The sequence below is a fragment of the Sander lucioperca genome, chromosome 13 (genome assembly GCF_008315115.2).
Source record: "Sander lucioperca isolate FBNREF2018 chromosome 13, SLUC_FBN_1.2, whole genome shotgun sequence".
In the NCBI taxonomy this organism is placed as follows: Eukaryota; Metazoa; Chordata; class Actinopteri; order Perciformes; family Percidae; genus Sander; species Sander lucioperca.
The window spans coordinates 21,673,894-21,694,508 of NC_050185.1; the positions used below are offsets into that span (position 1 = coordinate 21,673,894).

At 38.5% G+C, this 20,615-nt stretch overlaps 1 protein-coding gene across 2 annotated transcripts in view; it reads right to left on the bottom strand.

Annotated features, from left to right (window-relative positions):
• Positions 1-1,333: 1,333 nt before the first annotated feature.
• acsl6 (acyl-CoA synthetase long chain family member 6) overlaps positions 1,334-20,615 on the bottom strand; it is a 37,858-nt gene continuing 18,576 nt past the window's right edge. For both annotated transcript variants that reach the window (XM_031308033.2, XM_031308034.2), the window contains exons 5-22: positions 20,354-20,418; positions 18,733-18,834; positions 18,174-18,273; positions 17,498-17,676; positions 15,508-15,540; positions 14,603-14,654; positions 11,772-11,845; positions 11,469-11,546; positions 8,842-8,976; positions 8,167-8,301; positions 7,386-7,481; positions 7,001-7,073; positions 3,840-3,928; positions 2,982-3,098; positions 2,667-2,810; positions 2,298-2,399; positions 2,135-2,206; positions 1,334-1,647 (exon numbers count right to left, since the gene is read on the bottom strand). In XM_031308033.2, the coding sequence (XP_031163893.1) occupies positions 1,507-1,647; positions 2,135-2,206; positions 2,298-2,399; positions 2,667-2,810; positions 2,982-3,098; positions 3,840-3,928; positions 7,001-7,073; positions 7,386-7,481; positions 8,167-8,301; positions 8,842-8,976; positions 11,469-11,546; positions 11,772-11,845; positions 14,603-14,654; positions 15,508-15,540; positions 17,498-17,676; positions 18,174-18,273; positions 18,733-18,834; positions 20,354-20,418 (1,787 nt within the window). In that variant the 3' untranslated portion in view covers positions 1,334-1,506. The remainder of the gene's footprint in view (positions 1,648-2,134; positions 2,207-2,297; positions 2,400-2,666; positions 2,811-2,981; positions 3,099-3,839; positions 3,929-7,000; positions 7,074-7,385; positions 7,482-8,166; positions 8,302-8,841; positions 8,977-11,468; positions 11,547-11,771; positions 11,846-14,602; positions 14,655-15,507; positions 15,541-17,497; positions 17,677-18,173; positions 18,274-18,732; positions 18,835-20,353; positions 20,419-20,615) is intronic.

The window sequence follows — 20,615 nt, forward strand, 5'->3', positions numbered from 1 at the left end:
TTCATCAGCTTTGCCTACATTACAAAGCCTTGCACTAGCAGCAGTGGCTGTGGGCAGCTGCATACAACCTGCTTTTAATGGCCACAAAGAAATACTCTTTTTCAAGTCAGACGCTAACGGTACCAGCCTTGCAGGGCAAACTGCATGCATTGCCCTGAGCCCTGGTTTTGCATTATCTTTTTTCCTTTTACCTGACATACTATTTGTGCAAAGATGGATGTAAAGAAAGTTGTGATTGAACTGACTTGTGAACCTTGATGATTGTTACAGTGAGCCAGTCCTTTACATAAACACGGAGATTGCATGCTAACTGCTGATCACAGCCATGTAGAGGGTCCTTAATGAATGAATATGGATGTGGCTCAAACGTTGAGATGCTCTACATGGAGCAGACAGCAATGATTTGTAAGGCAGGAGCTGCTACTCTCTTTACCTTGTTATCTTAATTCTGACCACAAACATGAGGGTGTGGTTTTGGTCAAATTGCACGAGGTCTGGGTTAAAAGTTTGATCTTTGTTGTGTCAGCTCAGGGGAAATGTATCAGGCCCTGCTGAGCGGCACTGCTGACAGCACCTTGTTTGATTAAAGGAAAATCTACTGTTTTCCACTAAGGATAAGGTCCATTACCGTCCTACAAGTTATCAGCAAGACATCTCCTTGAGCTACACTATACACAAAGACATCCCGCTTGCTGTCGTCGACTGTGGCTTTAGGTTGTGTTTGGCTGGTGGGTTTAAACTGATGGAGAAGAGAGGAGAAGCAGATTGATGGGAAGTAGGAATGGATTGCTCAACATGAAATGTTGATGAATTAATTAACAGAGCATTCATGGTTTGTTTGGGTGGATAGCAGGTGGCAATATGTGGAAGATTTCCCATGCCTAAATGAATACAAATCGAACAAAGTAATAAAGTGAATTAAAATACTTGTAATACTGTATGCATTTGCTTTTTATGTACGCACAATTATTGACTCAATGGCGTTTTTTGCCTCCAACGGCGCCTTCCAGGGGACTAACCCTAACCTTAATCCTAAACATAACCATTGCCGTGCTGCCTGGGAGGAGACGTTAGGGGCAAAAAACACCAAAGAACCAATTATTGTGCCAAAATTGTGTCATAATTATCTGTCTATACTGCCCTCTGCTGGACAACACTGAAATGCACCACTTTGTTTTGTGATGTTTTTAATGTGACAGGAAATTCATTGTCACAATAAAAAAACAATTCAGTTAACAGACTAGAAGCTAATTTCTCTTTTTGACTTATGTTTTTGTGTAATTATGATACATTAAATGCATTCCTAAAAGGGAAAAACATATAACTACATGTATTGCATTTCACTTAATTTCTTTGTATTTAAGCATTTTAAATCTTCCATAGAAGGAGGATGTTTCCCCAAAGCATCTTAAGCCCAAGATGTCACATCTTTGTCCCACTGCAGGTCAATGGTCAAAGCAGGTGTTAGTTTTAAGATGCTTGAAAGAAAATGAGGTCTGCCGGCCTTCACATGGAGATGCTGCTGTAAAGTTGGTCGATCTTCTCCTTGAAGAACTCCTTCAGCTCTGGTCTCTTGGCCTTAAGTGTCGGAGTCAGGAGGCCGTTTACAATGGAGAACATCTCGTTGTGGATGTAGATGTTTTTCACCTTTAAATGGAAAATGGGAAAGAATATAAAAGATGTTGAATGAGACCAAAATTTCGTGAGAGTCTCCCCCAAGTTACTGCAAGCTTCTTGGGTTATATAACTTTAAGAATAGACAAGAACGCTGGGTTGTGTAATTTTAGGCAATATTACAAGTCTTAGCATGAGTCCTGTAATATACAGTATTTTTCAGCTAAACCTTTGCTTATCCAAGGGAACAAGCACCTAGGCGAATAACTGACTTTATATAAAAAAAAAAAAAATAAGTTCAGTTAGTTAAAATATATATATATATATATATATATATATATATATATATATATATATATATATATTAACTAACTGAACTTAACTGAAGACATTTATTCTGTATCTTTAAGACCAAGGTTATTTTACATGTCTTTTAAAGATAATAAGAAAAATACTGCTACAATAAAAGGCAGAGCGAACAGTTTTTGCCTCAAACCCAAACACATAACTGTCTACCTACCTGCTCAAAAGAGTGGAGGCCACTGGCCTTGCCCAGATGCACCAGATCTTTAAGGATTGCCTTCTTTAATTCCTGTTGATTAAAAAAAAAAGTTAATTTCCGTAGAATTCTTTATTATTTTTAGCCTCTATTATTAACAGCATTTGAGCTGCGTGCCACCTACCGTGTTTTTACAGAGGTCCTTGTAGGTGCCTATTATGCCTTTTTTCTTGGCCCATTCAGGCATGACTTCAGGGTCAGGAACCACAATTCCCACCAAACAGGACTTGAAAGAGCAAACCCAAATGAAAAGTCAAAAGATTGTGTACTCAATCATCTTGAAAATTAGCACAAGACAGATGATTGTGTATTATATTTGTCCTGACTTGAAATGGAGCACAAGAACCATAGCTCAGACATACTGCCACCCCAGGCTCTCAGGAGCCACTAATTTAATTTGCACCTTGGAAAGCTTAACGTGTACAGCTAAGAATTAGATTAATTAAGGTCTAGCCGACATTAAGATCATGTGTGTTTGTTTTAGTATTCTTACCTGCAGGCTATCTCCATGAACATAGAGCTGTGCCACAGGTTCACTTCTAATGTAGATGTTCTCGATCTTCTCAGGGGAGATGTACTCGCCCTGCGCCAACTTGAAGATGTGCTTCTTCCTGTCAATGATCTTTAGTGTGCCATTCTACAGGAGAGGAGAATAAATGACAAGAAGAAGAAACAGGATGACAAATCCTGGGATGTACTCGTGTAAAAACAAAGCATTAATTAAATCCAATGCCGTGTAATATAAAATACTTAATTATAATGCCTAAATAATCTTTAGTCTGATGTGAGCTTTACTGTATGTACATACAGGCAACCATTTGCCGATGTCTCCGGTGTGAAGCCAGCTGTCTGCATCCAGCGTCTCGGCCGTCCTTTCTGGGTCTTTGAGGTACCCCTTAAACACGTTTGGTCCCTTCACACAAACCTAGATGGTAGATTAGAAGAGTGGAAAAGAATCGAGGTCAGAGGTGAAATATATACACTGTATCTCCTGTACAAACACTAACACTGGTTTTCAAAAGTCAATACCTTTTATTCTTATGAAAAAAAAAGTATGTTTTTATTTTATATGACGCTTTTATTCTCTTGGTTATGTGCACTGCATGTCAACTCCTACATTTAAAAAAACTTTTTTTGATCTAGTAATATATTTTTTTTTAAATGTTGTTGTTTCACACACCTCATATCTTTGGCCTTGTTATCTTGGCATGTTAAGATATATGAGTATATAAAGCAGCATTGTAAAATTTCAAACAAGCTTACAGTTAGCCCTCTGACGTGTGGAAATCATGATGAAGGCAAGGCAGCTTAATTTGTATAGCACATTTCAGCAACAGGGCAATTTTAAGTGCTTTACATAAAACAAAGAGCAGTTAGAAAACGATTAAAAAAAACAAATTAAAACATTAAAGAGCAGGTAAAAATTATAAAAAAAAAAAAAAAAGATTGCAGTAGTTCTACTTTTCACTACAATGTAGCCGTCGCTACAAAGCTTAGTTTAATCTCAGTAAACCTTGCTAAATCTGGGACAGTTCACAGTCTGTCTCTTGATAAGTTCATGTGTGACACACACACTCTTGATAACACACACACACACACACACACACACACACACACACACATATGTAGTGTGTATGTTTCTTTCTTTCAAAATCATGTTCCTTACCTCTCCCTCTCCCTTAGAGGCAAAGTAGTTCTTGTCAGGAACATCCACCAGTTTGATGAGGTTACATGGCAGTGGGGCCCCAACGTGACCTATTTACAGGGTCAGAACAAACAAAACAATTAAAAACTCACCAAAATAACCTTTTTTGAATTTTTTCCTTTTTTTGTCTCAACTTGGATTGTCCGATTCCCCCCACATGCGGCCGTTGTCGCTGCTAACACTGTCCACTGTTGAATGAATTTCCTAAAGAAAATAACAAACAACCTTTTATAATTAATTATACATTGTACTCTAAGCTCAACAATAAGCACATTTGATGTTCACTTGAAACCAAATGTGTGAGGAGGAGGGATCATTTTCACACAAAAACCCCTCATATTTTTTAATAGAAATACAAATATTTCATGAGATATCAGAACGGAGCAGTAGGGGGGGGTGATAGACTACATTTTGATGTTAGTCAACATAGTGAGTGTTATCTGTTCTTTTTCAGTGCTGCAAACACCTACAACAGGCTGAAGCACATACTGTACTGTCATGTTGTGGTTTTGGCTGATATGCAATGATACAAATTGTATTGTGCCATTTTTCCTACAGTTCAAGGGTCAAGGCAACTAATAGTACATTTAAATGAGGATCTTTTTTTCATAAACTGACTTTTGAAGTACTGATGTAGGTTTACTTCTACTCCAGTTAAATAGCAGTAAACAAACAGTATCGGGCCTCAAGTAAGAGATCAAACTACTCTTTTAATGTTTCTGGCAGCACCGTTTCTAAATGTACATTATACTGTATGTGATTAGCCTTTTACTAGTCTGGCTTACCGGATGTTAAGTGCTGGGATAAAGCATGACATCCGGAGCGTCTTTCACACGCTGTGATTGGTTTGAGAAATACTAACAAGCCAGCACATTTTTTTCCCCTATGCCAGAATGTTAACACTTGTAGCCAGACCATACTCCTGTGCTGACACAGCACTGTGGACATCTGGAAATGCAAGACTATCCTTTTATTTATTCAAACAAAAACAAATTCAAGTGTGTGTACAAGAAGAAAAATAAATGACCACACTGTCTCACAAAATTGCACTAGCTGCTTAATGCTATAAAGGTCAAAGGTCATGATTGGGAATTTTCCATATAGTTCTGCCAAAACAATACAGTTAAGAAACTTTTAAGTTATTTTCTTCAATTAGTTTTACTAAAGCCATCTTTTTTTTAATTGCAAGGTCATACAGTGTCATTATTTTTACAAACTAAAGCCCCCAGGCTTCTTAAAGTCAACAAATATTAGCCAGTGAGTTGACTCAACTTCTGTTAAATTGTATCCCTGTGAGCATTATGCAGATGATGACTTTCAAGATGACTAAAATCCTCACACATCACCTTCGTCTCCACCTTCCCTTCAGCCATTAAGTGGATTTATTTGGTGAATTTAGTAAGATTAAAGTACTCACTGTGATTTACCTTTTGAGCCTACTCTATACAAAAAAATAGTGTAGTTAAAGCTCTGTCCACACAGAGTAAACAAATGTAACTGAACAGGTGATGTTATGTTCACCAGGCTCTCAGCAATACAGCAATAAGCTGTGTGGTGATTTTGGTGTAGTGTTATTTTATCTTATTCATGTTGTGTGCAGGCAGTTAGATACATGTGTTTTGGGCTATGGACCGTTTTCACAGCAGACATTTTTGACTTGTCATAGTAGGAAAAGCACAGCTGAAATTGATAACCTTAACGATGGCTCAATTCCATCAAGTGTCCCAGTAAGCTAGTTCAGTGAGTCAGCATGCACAATACCAGGGCCTCTCCTAAGTGGAATGCAGCCATCATTAATGGTTCTGAATACACCTGTGCTTTTCCTACTATGACGTGTCAACATGTCTGCCGTGAAAAAGGTCTATTAAAGTGTGAAGGCCTGGGGAAAAAAGGTGAAGGTAGGTATTAGGTTAGGCATTAAGTTAGTGTAGGCAGATTTAATTGATTTAAAATGTACATCCTAGGTAAAAAACCAAGGTGACGTATTAAAATGCAAGGGTTTATTTTGCTATAGCTAAAAATCTATTATTTGATGACTTAAAGGTTCAGTTGGTAACTTTTATAAAACAAGTTTTGTCATATGTGCTGAAACTGTCACTATATCCTGACAGTAGTACACGAGACAGATAATCTGTGTGCAAGAAGTAGGCAATGCAGTGACAGAATTTCCATCCATATTTGGCTACCTAGTTGGATAGCTTGAGTCATCACGAGCAGTGATTGAAACTGTGTGAGAGACTCCTCTGATCTGATTGGTTGTTTTCCTTCAGGCGCGGTGGAATCTTACAAATGCCTTTAGGAGCACTAGGAGTAGGCATGTTTTTTTTCACAGATTGTCTGTCTTATGATGTAATGGATATAGTGACAGTTTCAGCAAATATGACAACAACTTATTTTTATGAAAGTTGCCGACTGCAGCTTTGATCAGACACCTATAACAAAGGTAATCCATAAACAGCTTTAAGTCTAAATAATTGGATAAAGTTCCCTTGGAAAATTACCATTAATGCCAACACAAAAATGTAGGCGCCTAAAGGGTAAATATGTACAGGCAGTTATGACCGCTACTTGTTTTTTACAGGCTTGTTGATGTAGGCAATCACCTAAGCAGGCATTATGACTATAAATACTGTTGCCCAACAACTTTCTTCTCTTCTAGGCCTCTCCTTTTTTCTTTCTCGATCAACTTTACAGCCGCCCCCTCACTCACGCTCTTCCTTTCCGTTGAGTGTAATCAAGAAAACGTTCACTGGGAGCAGAGCTGATAAGGCCTGAGGGTCTGAGTAATTACATCATTATCTGAGCGACTGTGACTACACAGTGCGGTGCATAGGGAGATAGAGATAACTTTGGCAATTTCACCAAAAAAAATTTAATATCAGGGGGATTCAGGGACCAGCAGTTCACTTATCAGGTTTACATACACAGCGACCTTAACTAAACACTGTCACAGCATGGGAGTAGTTTACTTCTTAAAATTATGACTCAACCACGTCACTTTTAGATCTTTGTACTGAGCTGAGTACTGAGTCACTTTACTCTAGTCTAGTAAACAAGTTAAGTGAGTCTGGCAGAGATAAGGTTTTGTCCTCCATTTCTATGTCTATTACATAAACGCTCACCTGGGGTCCAGTCTCCAGGTGTGGTAAAGGTGCAGCCAGCTGTGCACTCTGTCTGGCCGTATGCTTCATACACCTACACACAGACACAGGCGATGTTGAAAGGGTTGTGTAAGGTATTTGAGTGCACCCACATTCATTCATGTATGTGAATGTGTATGTGTATGCATGTCGTGTATGTATCTTTGTGAGAACCGGTTTGAGTTTTAGGCCTTGAGAGTGGGGACATTTTGTCTGGTCCTCACTTCTTTAAAGGGTTTATACTTAGTTTTAGGCTTAAGGTTAGAACTAGGTATCGGTTAAGGTAAGGGTTTGGGGTTGGGTTAAGCATGTAGTTGTTATTGCTAGGGCCTAGATAATTCATTATGTGAATGTTTGTGTGTCTGACCTGGCATCCCAGGGCTGCTCTGAGAAATCCCAGGACAGCAGGCGAGGTGGGAGCCGCTCCTGTTATAATCATCCTCAGTCTTCCTCCGAGGCTGGCCTGCACAGAGAGGAAACAAATCATCAGTACATAAAGGTCTTCATTTTCTTAAAATAATAATACAAAAACAAAAAAAAAATCATGAATTTATCGTTTGTACTGAATAAAAAAAAAAGGGCTTTCAAGGCCGTGGAAATCTTTCTTTGCCAATCTGCTTCTTACTGTATGCGATGGGGTCCAACATGAACACACAATTATCTGCCAAAGTTTGAACAATTCTTTGGTATTTTACATTTCTGGTTTTCTTTTTTTCTCTTTGCTAACTGGTTTGAAGTATGTTGGGTTTTGTTGGTAAAATGAGATCATGTATTTCTGAGCACCAATCAGGATTTAGCAACATCTGAATCTGGTGACAGTTGGTAGGCTGTTTGGTATTAAACTCTTAATAAAAAAATCAAGTCTTTTTCAAAAAACGTTCCTGTACAAATGCACAGAAGTTAATGCAATTAGAACTGGTGGCATTTAGATTGAAAACTCCAATGTAGAAGTCAGGCTTTAGCTTCAACTGCGCACCGTGGTCATACAGTAATTTACTTCCACAAATTCTCCAGTTATTTTTTTTTTCAAAATGCCCTGAGTATACAGAAGTATATGTTGTGTATAGTGATGTTACAGGATATCACCAGCTCATGTAACATAAGTCCATAGTAGCACATTTAGCTCTGGGAGAGGAAACACTATTTACCTGAATTTTACTGAAGAAGATTTTGTCCCATAAGCTGTCACTGCGAATGATCCCGTTGCTTACTTCAGCACCTTTTCTCTTGGCAGCGAAGTTGAGCAGCCAGCGCTTCAATGGGGTGTTAGCTTGGCTGAAGATCTGCAGAGGAGACAAAGACAAAATACAAGTTTGTTTGGTTGGGGACAGGCCCTTCTCATTCCAGCAAAATGAGAATTACATTTATTCATGTAATATGCCCCAAAATGAGCAGAAAGCAGGTAACCCAATAACCCAATAAGTGCAAGAACAAAACTCTAATTCCTTCTCCCACATTATTAATGTACCAACTCTCTTAGAGGTTTTTATTACATATAATGAATTTCTGAAGAAACTGGACTTCAAATGCATTAGTCATGGTTGATAACCAAAACTTCATTCTATCCCTAAATCACAGATACAGTACTGGATGGCAAATATCTTAACATGACTCAAAACAGTAGTGGTGACCAATTTCATTTGATTTTCAAACCACAAATCCCTGTCAGTGTAGGTGTCCAATTCCCAGACAATACCCATTTTTACAGCAGTTTTTTTGCTAGAGAAACTCACAATGAACTATAAAGCCAAATTGCTTAATCGCCAGCAGAACAAGCAAACATCAGATTTCTAAAAAGCCTTTTCTTTATCTGTTCATCTCACCTTGTCGTACATGCGGTTGAGCAGCCGAGGCACCACAGGGAAAATGGTGGGCTGCAGGGCCTTCATGTCATCTGGGAGGAGACGGATGTCGCCTTGATAGAACCCGATTCGTCCTCCATGGCAGTACACCACAGACTGCAGAGACAGACACAAATAGTGGGCCTAACGTTACTAGCTGTCAGGTATCTTCTATAGACAAAATCCCAACACTGACATGGGTAAAATAATTTAAGGTTTTAGATACAACTCAGTTGATAGAAATTCCCGGACGTAATCTTTATTCAAATAGCACTTCTCCAATCAATCGTTCAGAGTACATTAGGGACAAAATAAAGTATTATTATTATAATCTGGTAATAATAGAATACAAAGTACAATATGTAAAACTGAAATTGAGTAAAGTAGAAGAAGTTAGGAAAATACCAGAGTAAAGTACAAGTATCACATTTCAAAATTGTAAGTGTAAGTACTGCACTTGTACATACTTTCCACCACTGGTTTCTATGTATAACATTATATTTCTAGCAACTAGCAAAATGTTTAAGCAGGTGAGTGGTGGGCAACTTAATTTTTTAGGTCTTTGAAGTGAACTAAAAAGAGTTTTTTTTTGGAGAATTTACAGATTATTTTGCAACAAGATACTCTGTATTATATGTTGAGGCATGCCTTCTGTGTTTTACACTCATACGTAAGTGGAAATATCAGCAATCACAGAGGATTAACTCAAGTTAGCAGCGGCAAGAGTGACTCATTATTTAGTAATCTATTAATCATGAGTGAAACGTGTGACTGCTACTACTACTTTCTTTTCTACCCCAGGATCCTGCACCCAGGGGGGAAGAGATATGAGTGGTGTTAATTACACTTGCATAACTCAAATCAATAACGCAGAAATCAGACAACCAAGAAAACTGATGTGTAGTGTGTACATTTTTCTGCAACTTGGAGTCGGTTGATGATTCTTGTACAAACTGAGTGCAAATGCAAAAGATATTTCAAATGAGAATTACTGTATGTTAAGTTGGCCTGATCTTCAAAGTGTTTTTTACACACACACGCACACGCACACGCACACGCACACACACACACACACACACACACACACACACCCTTTTACAGATAATTTGCAGGTTGTGTTACTTACACAGACCAGATAGACTAGGATAAGGATTAACTCAGCACACAATCTTTGTTGTCAAGTGCCAGTAAAAACATGCACCTTTTGTGACCCTGTTCCTGTTTCTGAGGCCATCTGAGGACACAGCGAAGCGAAAGGTCTGCCCTCTTTTTTGCCTTTGATTGAGAGATTAGTGGCGGGCCTATCAGAAATGGAGAGGTGTTTTTGTGTGTGCGTGAGAGAGACTCTTGAGCTTGCTTCAATTGTGCGGTCTGATGTGCTGCTCTCTGGGGAAGTTAGATGGTTTCCTGTGTCTGAGTCTTAAGCCACTGACAACTCTGCTTGTGTGTTGCAGGCAAACAACCAAGGCAGGTTCAACCTGATGCAACCCGATTGGCTACGTGATACACACATGGCACATGACACTTCTCACACACCCACCCACCCACCCACCCACACACACACACACACACACACACACACACACACACACACACACACACACACCGGATTAAAATAGCACCCGCTAGCTGACCAAACTACCAGTGCATCTGGGTATGATGATAAAAACCAAAACAGGAAAAGCTAGAATGCACTGTAGAGTTGTTAACAACAGATCTGATGTTTCCTGTGGGACTTCATGTGACTGGGTTTTGTTGTTGACGTGCCATTATAAGCCAACACGTGACAGGTGACTAAGTAGACACAAACACCAAGGGCCCCTGAAATAATCTGATGCAACCTTTACTGATTATTTCTTTGTTTGTTGTTGATATCTTGTAGTTTCCTAATTTCTTACACGTCGAGTAAAAGGCAACTGTATTTGGGTGAGGGATTAAGAGAAACTCAGCTACATGTGTGGAGGAGAAACCTGATGTTTTGGACATGTAAACGCTTAACAGAGTTTCTAATTAGGGCAAGTGCATGACAAAGAGACATTAGTCTAAGAAGGAATCCCTTTGGCAAAAGTGCTGTATGATAATGTAGTTACTTACAGCTTTGCTTTTACGGCACGACTACTAAAAACAAACAAATCAAGTGGTTTTCCACAGTTGAAAAGCAGAAGTCAGGCACTGTAAGAACAAATGGTGCATGCTCCTATTACTGTGCCCGTCAGTCTGATTTCTCTCAATAATGTTGTTTCCTGTGTGCATATAAGAAAATACTCTGATATTAGTGTCAGATATGTGTGTGTGTGTGTGTGTGTGTGTGTGTGTGTGTGTGTGTGTGTGTGCGTGCTTCGGGAGGATAGGAAATGATGCAGCATGCACACCAGTGGCTGTAAAAGGCAGGTATGACATTCATCAAAACTAAACCAAAGGAAAGGAGAAGGAAAAGAAAAACAGAGCCTCTCCCTCCCTCCCACTCTTTATCCTTCCCACACACTAAACAGTTTCACATGAATGCCTATAAAGTCACAGATCCTTCCTCTGCCCCCGCCACACTCCAAGCATCCGATTGCATAACCATCTCAATCCTGTGGTCAAGGATCTCAGTTCAGCCCATTTACCTCAATGAGCCTCTCGAACATGTGAGCCAGTGGTAGGAAGGAAATGAGGCAATCATCTTGGTTGGGAAAAATGACTTTCTGCAGCAGTCAGAAGAAAGGAAACAATTAGATTTAAAAGGATCTTGCAACACGCCAACTGTAATAAAAGTTATAGGGGAAAAGAAAACACAAAATAAAACCAGACTGATGAATCACTTAGCAAAGTCAGACATCGTATTTAAATACTGATTGACTGCAGGGTATCTGGGGTGTTGCTATGAAAGATTTCCTAGGAAAAGGACAAAAGAAAACACAGTCACTCACATCTGTTACTTTGAGGAAGCCTGAGAAATCTGCCACCACGTTCCCATGGGTGAGCATAACTCCCTTTGGGTTTCCTGTGTAAGCAGACAGAAAACACACACCCACACCAACATCAATGAAGTGAAATTCCTCTCACCTGGCCGAGTACCATGCAGTCATCCAAGGAATCAGACAATGAAAGACAAACCTGGCTTTTCCAGGAAATTCCTCTGAATTGTACTTACATTTTATGTCTTGCAACCCAAGAATGATTTGGGATTAAAAAAAGGATCATCGTGTTTTTTGGCTGTTAAACAGTGTACATCAGGTGTGAAACGCAAAGCAGAGACATACTGTAGGCTAATGACCATATCAATATGTAACATAATTAAAGTTAATTTAATAGAGTGAAGTTTCCCAAAGGGAGACAGTGATCTCTTCAAATTGTTTCACCCTCAAGTAGTCTTTTCTTATTTGCACACTTTAATACCTGCACTCATGGACAACAGCATGTGCGGTCTGTACACACATATACATAATATATATGTGCTGTATATCTGTTGAAAAGACTACTTTTTCAATATAATACATAATACTCTAAATTATTATTTCTAAATTAATTGTTCATTTAATCCTATAAAATATTAAAATTTGGGTATGTTGATTGTCTCTCTTTATGTTCCTTTGCCTCTAAAATCTATAAATACACGGTCAATAACTATTTTACTTAAACCACCAGACTGTGTTTCGAAGCCATGTGTCAGCATTATTTCAAGTGGAAAATTACAAATCTGTTGTGTCACAATTTAAAACAGCTCTTTCTCTGTGAAAATCGAAAATCCCTAAATCACATGTTTCTCTTGAATGTTTGGCAATTTCTACAACAGACTAAAATTAACATTTTTCTCCCCAGTTACTGTAATGCCATTGCATTGCTCAGTCCTGTCTACATACACACACACACACACACACACACACACACACACACACACACACACACACACACACACAGTAGTGGTTGTGAAGCAATGACTCTTAAATAAAGTGTTCCTCTTTCCAGATGTAGTGTGTGACTCCTACAGCAGTAAACGAGCCGAATAGATGTGGCAACAAAGACGGAGGGAATTCTCGGGAAATGGAAAGTGATGTGTAAAAACTTTACCCCATGTTGGAGTGGCTGCATGTCTCTCTGAAAGCCAGCAGGTGGCAGCGTTTTCAATGGACCATAGAGCTGCAGCTGGTAAACTGACACCAGTGTGTCTTTAGGTGACCTGCATTTGTTCCCTTGTCTGTTGGTTAATAAAAGACCTCCCGGAAAACTAGTGTTGCTTCCTCACTCACATGAATGTGTCGTCCTCTGGCATTTCAGGACAAAAATGAATGTGTGAGTGTGTGTGTGTATATATATATTTGGTAACACCTTACTTTAAGGTATCTACATAAGAGTGACATGACACAGTCATGACACATGAAGCCTAACCATAACCATAACTTGTCATGACAAAAACCGAATGACACTTACTAAAAGAAGCGTTATGTCATAAACGTTTATGACTTGTTTATAATGTTTATGACACATTCATGACAGTGTCATGTCACTCTTATGTAGATACCTTCAAGTAAAGTGTAACCGTATATTTCACTGCTGCTGTGAAGAAAACTGGATTAATTTACAGTAAATGCTTGTCTTCCCGTCTCGCCTTCAAGTAGAGCAATAGTTCCACGTCTAGGTCCAAAAGTCATCATCCCCCAGCAATTAGAGAGCTTCCCTATTCCAAATGTGAATTTTAATGTGGTATACTTTTGTCTTGTATTTTTCTTAGCAAAAGAAATCTAAATGCATTACACAAAAATGACCGTATACTGAATTTCAGACAGATTTTTGACATATGAAACAACATTCTTAGACATTTCCCGCAAACTCTTCTGATTAACAAGTGACCCCAATCTTCTATGCTTTAAATCATTCACAGTGTTTATTGCTGTGTAGTCATGAACGTTTAACTCTAACACAACAGTCTTTGGCCTACAAAAAAGTATGGCCTACATATGACAAATGTTATGACTGTAACAGGTGTGTCATCAGCAGGTTGTCCTTTCCCACCTGTCCAACAAATAACGCCCAATAAGTGTTAGATCAGTCAAAAATCAAATGTCATTTTATTGGCGACCTGGCCACAAAGCTGACCACTGCAGCTCTGCAGTTTTATATGCATTCATAAAATATTGGTTAACTCTGTGTTATAACTTGAATAATACACAACCCTAGTAACAACAAAGAGTATATATGCTTATGAGTCAGAGAGCACTTTACTGTTTGACTAGAATTTAATGGAGCAACACCGCTCAGTGAACGTAAGCCTTTGTAAACATGTAAGTGCAGCAAGTAATAAGCTGGAGGGAAACCTTGTTAAAGGCATGTTAAACGTATGGTTGTCTACATATTATATTGGGCCATTGTATACCTTGGCTTGGCATGGTGCAGTATGGGAAATGTTTTGCATGGATATGCACACTGATCCTTACAGAGAAGCAGTTTAACAGAAGCACAAAATAAAAATGTCCTTCCAAATTGTGCATTTTTAAATACTTAATAGACCAAATCTAATGTTGCTTTTATAATTTTAAGTCTATCTTTTCTTGTTTTTCCTTTAAAGATGAACATGTGTGATGGTTCTGCCGTTACTAGGCTGTAAAAGGACTTCACTTAATAGTAACGGCAACAGTAATAAAGTTATTGATAGCATTGTTGGTCAGTTAGCTGCACAGCCAATGATCCTGAATGACGTGTGACTTTCTCAGCACCAAACACAAATAATGCATGTTATTTACACAATTTACAAAGTAACTACCTGTGGTTCCACTGGTGAAACAAACAATGGACAGGTCATCTGGCAACGGTGGCTGTGGAGACAAAACGGTATCAGTCAGAGCATGAGATTTCAATGTAACTTATAATGAGATGAACTTCTACATCTTACAGCTTTCTTGACAGCAACCTGCACAAAAACCTGTCAAACAGATTAAGGAATGTTGCATGTTTACATACTGTATTTATAGTCATTAGCTCTGGCCCCTTTCTCTGCCATTGTACCAACAGTAGGACATCCAGAGTTAATGTGTAAATTGCCAAAAAGCTGTCATCAAAACTTTCTTTGAAGTGCATTCAATTCACTCACAATTTGAAGTTATTCTCCCCCTTATTTTCAACAGAGAGTAAATACTTGCTTAGCTGGCTAATACCAAGTAGCCAGAGGCTTGGGGCTGAATTGTAACTGTCCCAGTGTTTAATCTGTAAAAAACATTTTATGGCTTTATGTGGTCCACATAAAGCCATAAAATCTGTCAAATTACAGATGCTTTATTTTAGACAGAACAGCAAATGTAAAAGCTTTCAGCAACACAGTATCATGTATTTCATATACATGTTTGAGTCTACAGCCATGCTAACGGCTCTGAGAGGCTGTACTCAGGCATGGTGGTGCTTTGAGCTAAATACTAAGAAGTAAGTAAGTCTAGAATACTTAGAAGTACTAAGATGTTTAGAAAGTAGTACCATGTTCACCATCTTAGTTTAGCCTGTTATCATGCAAACACTGTCCTAATTTGTATTAAGTATATGATGGACCAGAGAGGTGGACTGACTGACCGACCGACAGACTGACTTTGCCAGACCCGTGCTGCTTGCATTGCTAAACATGTTGTACAGTGCATCTTTCCCTGTTTGTATTTGAATCTTGAATTAGCTAGTACTTACTATAGGTTTTCTGTGATGCTCTCTGCCCAGAGCCTGTAAGAAAAACAACATAAAAATAACTATTAGTAGTAGACTTGACACCTTTTAACACATAAATGACAATACAATTATATTATCAGACATATATTTAGTGTTATATTCCACGCCTCTTTGAATAGTGAGTGTCTTGACAGAGGCCAAACATTTGTGGTTCTATGTTGATGGAAATCAAACATGCTCAGAAAGCCATCTCTACAATCCCGCTGCATTTGTGTATGCTTTGTTGCTGAAATCTGTGATTTTAAGTCAGTGTTAAACAGCATTTGCATTAAGTCCTCTCATTTATTTTAATCCACCTGATAATCCAGATGAGCTGACTGTCTATCACACTGGCACAGTTAAGACAGGTTCATTAAAGTTGATCGTCACAGAAAAATGATAGTTATGTACACGTGATTGCCAGCTACTTCCTTGTACTGTAAATGGTTCGGTTACAAGGTAACCTTGGTTCTCTGAGTGAAGAGACTATCTCTCCAGGGCAAGGCCGCTCGGATACCGTTCCAATCAATGTAAATCAGTGAACCCATGCACATCTGGGCCTTTTATGCCCAAGCATGGGCCCTGAGTGGTGTGTCTTAAAGTGATATTCCCGTCAACTGCCCCAGTGGGTCTGTCCCCTGTACATATGGAATATGTAACTCTGTTGAGAGATCGTCTCAGTACGATAGAGAACAATTTTTTGGAATGTCCTTATTGGGCTATAAAACCATTGTTTATTTTATTTAAGCATACAACATTTTTCCCCCGTCTCTCGCTCTTTGTCTTTCTGATGTGATCAGAAAGAAAGAAAGAAAACGAAAGAAATCTGCATCTAACCTGGCCTTTGTGATAGACACTGCTGTACCAGTTTTACGTGTCTGTTTGTTGTTGTTGTGATTGTGCTAATGAAGCAGATACAGGAATGTAAAGAGCAGTGAATTTACTGTAAATGCGTACATCAGACATAGAGGCATAACAACACAATAGTACATTCTTTTGTACTCTGTGTGTGATTTTGTTCTTGTGAAATCCTCCATTTTCCAGATTCTGTAGCGCCAGAGAGGTAGATAAAGATCTCTTCAAACATGGCAGACAAACAACATATTTTTTGAAGGTGTGCTGACCAAAACTAAACATCAGTTTGTTTTGACTGGTTGTTGTTTTGTCTGGCTGTTCAGATTGTATATGAAACTTCTGTGTAGTAACATAGCCCAACCCAGCACACATTTTATTAGAACTAATTAGCTAGTCTATGATTATCAATGCACAAACTTCCAATCCTTGCTACTTTGCTTATTATCAACAAATAACATGAAAAAACCTAAACCAAAAGATGTTGGCCTGATATAGCTTATTCCTCTGTGCCATAAACCCTCATTGTTGTACAGAGACTACTAAAAACAAATCAAGGAGCCACACTGTTGTACTGGGCAACATGTTCTTTTATAAACATTAATATCAGCACTATAGTTTATTTTTAATCAATTCCACGTTCACTGTCCTGCACCAAATCCACCGCTGTAGTCCACAAATGCACAACGTACTTTTGTTTTAGTAACATTTGCTAAAAATGTGATGTTTTAGGGAATTTATTAAGTTTTAAAAATAAAATAAAATATCTGTGAACCATTTTTTGACTAGAACAAAAGGTAAAATATAAAGTGACCATACTTCTCCTTTAATTTATTTTATAGACATCTTGATTACATTTCATCTTGTTCAATGGTATTTTGATGACTATATCTCAACATGCGGAAAGTAATAATAAAAAGAAAAAAATTCTAGATGTAACACATTGTGCTTGTGTTTATTTAAAGCTAGAGCGCAGCAAGCCTTAAATATATCTGATTAGTGTAAAACTGACATGCATGAAAAAGAGCACCAGAATATGCATGGTCAAATTACTATTTCTTAAATTACAGTACATATCAATCAAGTGCAAGTACCATTGGGCTGGTCCTACATGTCATACCTCGACTTCCTGTATGGCCTGCACGTGGACGCCACAGCTCTTTCCGTGCTCAACGATGGAGGACTCAAAGTCATCCATCAAGATAATTCTTTGCAGGCCCGGAGTCTCCTTCCGCTCAACGTTTTCCAGAAGCACCTGAGCTTTCTCTACTTTGTCACAGATGACTGTGGAGATGTCAGCTGAAGTGACAAAAGCACACAAGAGCACATGCACCCTTGTGTGAATATCAACACAATAAGAAACCAAAAGAAACAAATCAAAACAAAAAGACACAGACGTGGAGTGGGGATTCAGCTGAAATTTGTGGTCAGTTCAGTACAAAACTAGGCCTGTATAGGCACTGTTGATAAGGTTATATACTCAGCAGCCATCCATTTGCAGCAGAGTTATCACTTCCGGTTTAATTTCTTTTTAATCCAGGAAGTAACACACTGTGTATCATGGCTGAGCTGACGACAGTGCTCTCAGCCACCAGTGAGGGGAGCTCCACTGCTAAAGCTACTACTTGAGTTATTCCATCAAAGAAGAGAAGATTGTTTGTTGTATTTACATCTTAATTCAAAACTTAGCAGGGCTAAACGAATTATCACTTTTGAATACTGTTGCGTGTGTGTGTGTGTGTTTTATGTGTGTGTTAGCATGGCTGCCAGTTAGTATTGTATGAGTGTGTTCTTACCAGTGTTAATGATGAACCGTATGGCGTCTGGGCCCAGCGTGTCATAAAGAGGAACCACCACCATGGAGTAGGTGTAGCAAGCTAGCTCTGAGATGATCCACTAAAATCACACACAAGTCAGGGGTCAAAGGTCAGGGGTTATTGGGGTTCATTCATCATACTTGTATTTCAAAACATATTTTTACTCCTATATTTATGTTAGCCTACATTCATGTTCTAAATATGTAACAATATATTTACTTATACATACTATTGTTTAAAGCCAATAGATTTTTTTTTTACATTTGTACATTTTTTACGTTTGACAAAAAAGAGAAAGGGTCTCTATGTGAAGACACTAACAGAAGTGTGTACAGTTGTTGAGCGTGCTTGTGTTTATATTTGTGGCCTGTGTGAATGAAACCATCTGTAAAATGGTTTACATGCACTTGTCTGAGCCAATAGGTGATACAGTGAAGCAGACTGAGACTGTGAGAAACGGAGTCGAAGAGACAGAGCGAGAGAGACAGCATGAAAAGCTAAGAGACAATCCGAGATTGAGACAAAGAGTGAGAGTCACCTCTGGCCTGTTCTGGGAGAACACTCCAATGAACTGGCTGGGGTTGGGCTGGCAGCCCTGGTGCAGAAGGCCTGAACCCAGATGCTCCGCCCGGGCCGTCACCTATGGAGTGGGAAGACGAGACAGCAGCTGATTGGACCAGGTGGAACTTAACAAATGCTGAGCTGGTCTTCCTGTCTTCTTTAAACAATACACACGTTTTCACATCCTCCTACTTATCAATTTTTGGAGAAACAGTTAAGAAACAGGAATGATCCTTAGCATTTGATGTTTGGGCTTAGTTTAGAACTATTGATGAACTATTTAGCTAAATGAAGGGACTTTCTTGTGAAGTAACATGATGTCATTGATAAATGTTGAGGATTGCGTGATTCACTTCTCATAGGGCTTTTGACATTGCTCAACCGGGATGATTTCTACATCGCTGGTCTAAATGAAACTCCCCTTCAAGATGTGATCTTTTGGGAAAAGATTCCAACCCAAATGATCGATCTTACATTTAGAGCTGAAACGATTAGTCGATTAATGGGTTAGCAATTGGCAGAAAAACAATCAGCAACTACATAGCTGAATATGTTTAGGTTTTGTTTTTTTGTGATTGGGCATATTTCACTATTTTCTGGCCTTTTTTAGACTAAACAATTAATGTATTAATCAGACAAAATTATTGGCAGACTCATCGATAAACAAAATAATCGTTGTTTGCAGCCCTTCCTACATTTAGGTATTATCAGATTGTTATTGAGCAAAATTATCATATGCAGCTAACCAACATTGTCTTGTTAAAAAAATCCTACAACACACTATTTATCTTATTTAGGAGAAGCTAGCATTAGCTGTAAAAAAAGCCAACAATTGCACCTTTGGACAGTAGCCTGCAGCTTTCACACAATGTCATGGTTGCTGCACAGAGAGGCAATAATTCATGATAATACCGTAACGCCAGTGTGGCCAGATAGTGATCTGACAACACGACATGTCAACTAGACAGGGTTTTTTTTATTTCTCAATAAGTTACTTTTTCTAATAACTGTACCTACCTTCTGTAACTCCACCCACACTGACACATTTTTTGCCACGTGTTGTGTTATGTGTTGTTTATCTATATTTAGCAATGTTTGCAGACTGCAGTTCAGTGGACCTTCATGTCAGTGCCATGGTTGGTTGCTAGGCAGATTTGGTGCAACAAAGCCTCTGTGGTGCAGGTGCACAGGTTGCAAACTACACCTGAGTGTCACCTTACACATATACTTAAATGGACTAGATATGGTCGGATTATAGCTCATCAAATGTCATTACAAAGCTGATGATATGTGATAATAATGTTTGCCATTTCAAGGATGTGTCTTTTACAGGAAATGCTGTATATAAATATTAAATATTTTTTACTATAGCAAAGACATTCGATAATGTCTGCCAAAATAAGATTAAAAACCCTTTTAAGTTTCTAAAATTCTAAAAGCAATGTAAATTCCGCTTTATTACTGCTAAATTAATCATTTTGTAGCATTTGTCTGTGGTAGTTTCTGCATGCTAGGCATCTCTTTAAAATTTCACTCCTAGTACCCATTGCACCTGTCGTTGTTACAAGGAGATAAGATGTCCCCTGAATGGCACTAACCTCTTTGTAGGATATCCATTTATAAGGCTGGTTAGGGAGCCGCGAGCCTAAGCAAGGTCCATCACCTGTTGAACAAATATAGAATATAATATGATGTAAACTTATTATTTTCCTGGTGGACAAAGCATTACACTTCAAAATATGGTGGTGATTGTAAACAGATCAGGGTCAAACAAAACCTATGTAACCTTAAAATCTTCTTGTGTTTTCCTGGTAGGTGGTAAAATTCTTCACATTTTTTTTTTTTTTATTTCACTTATAG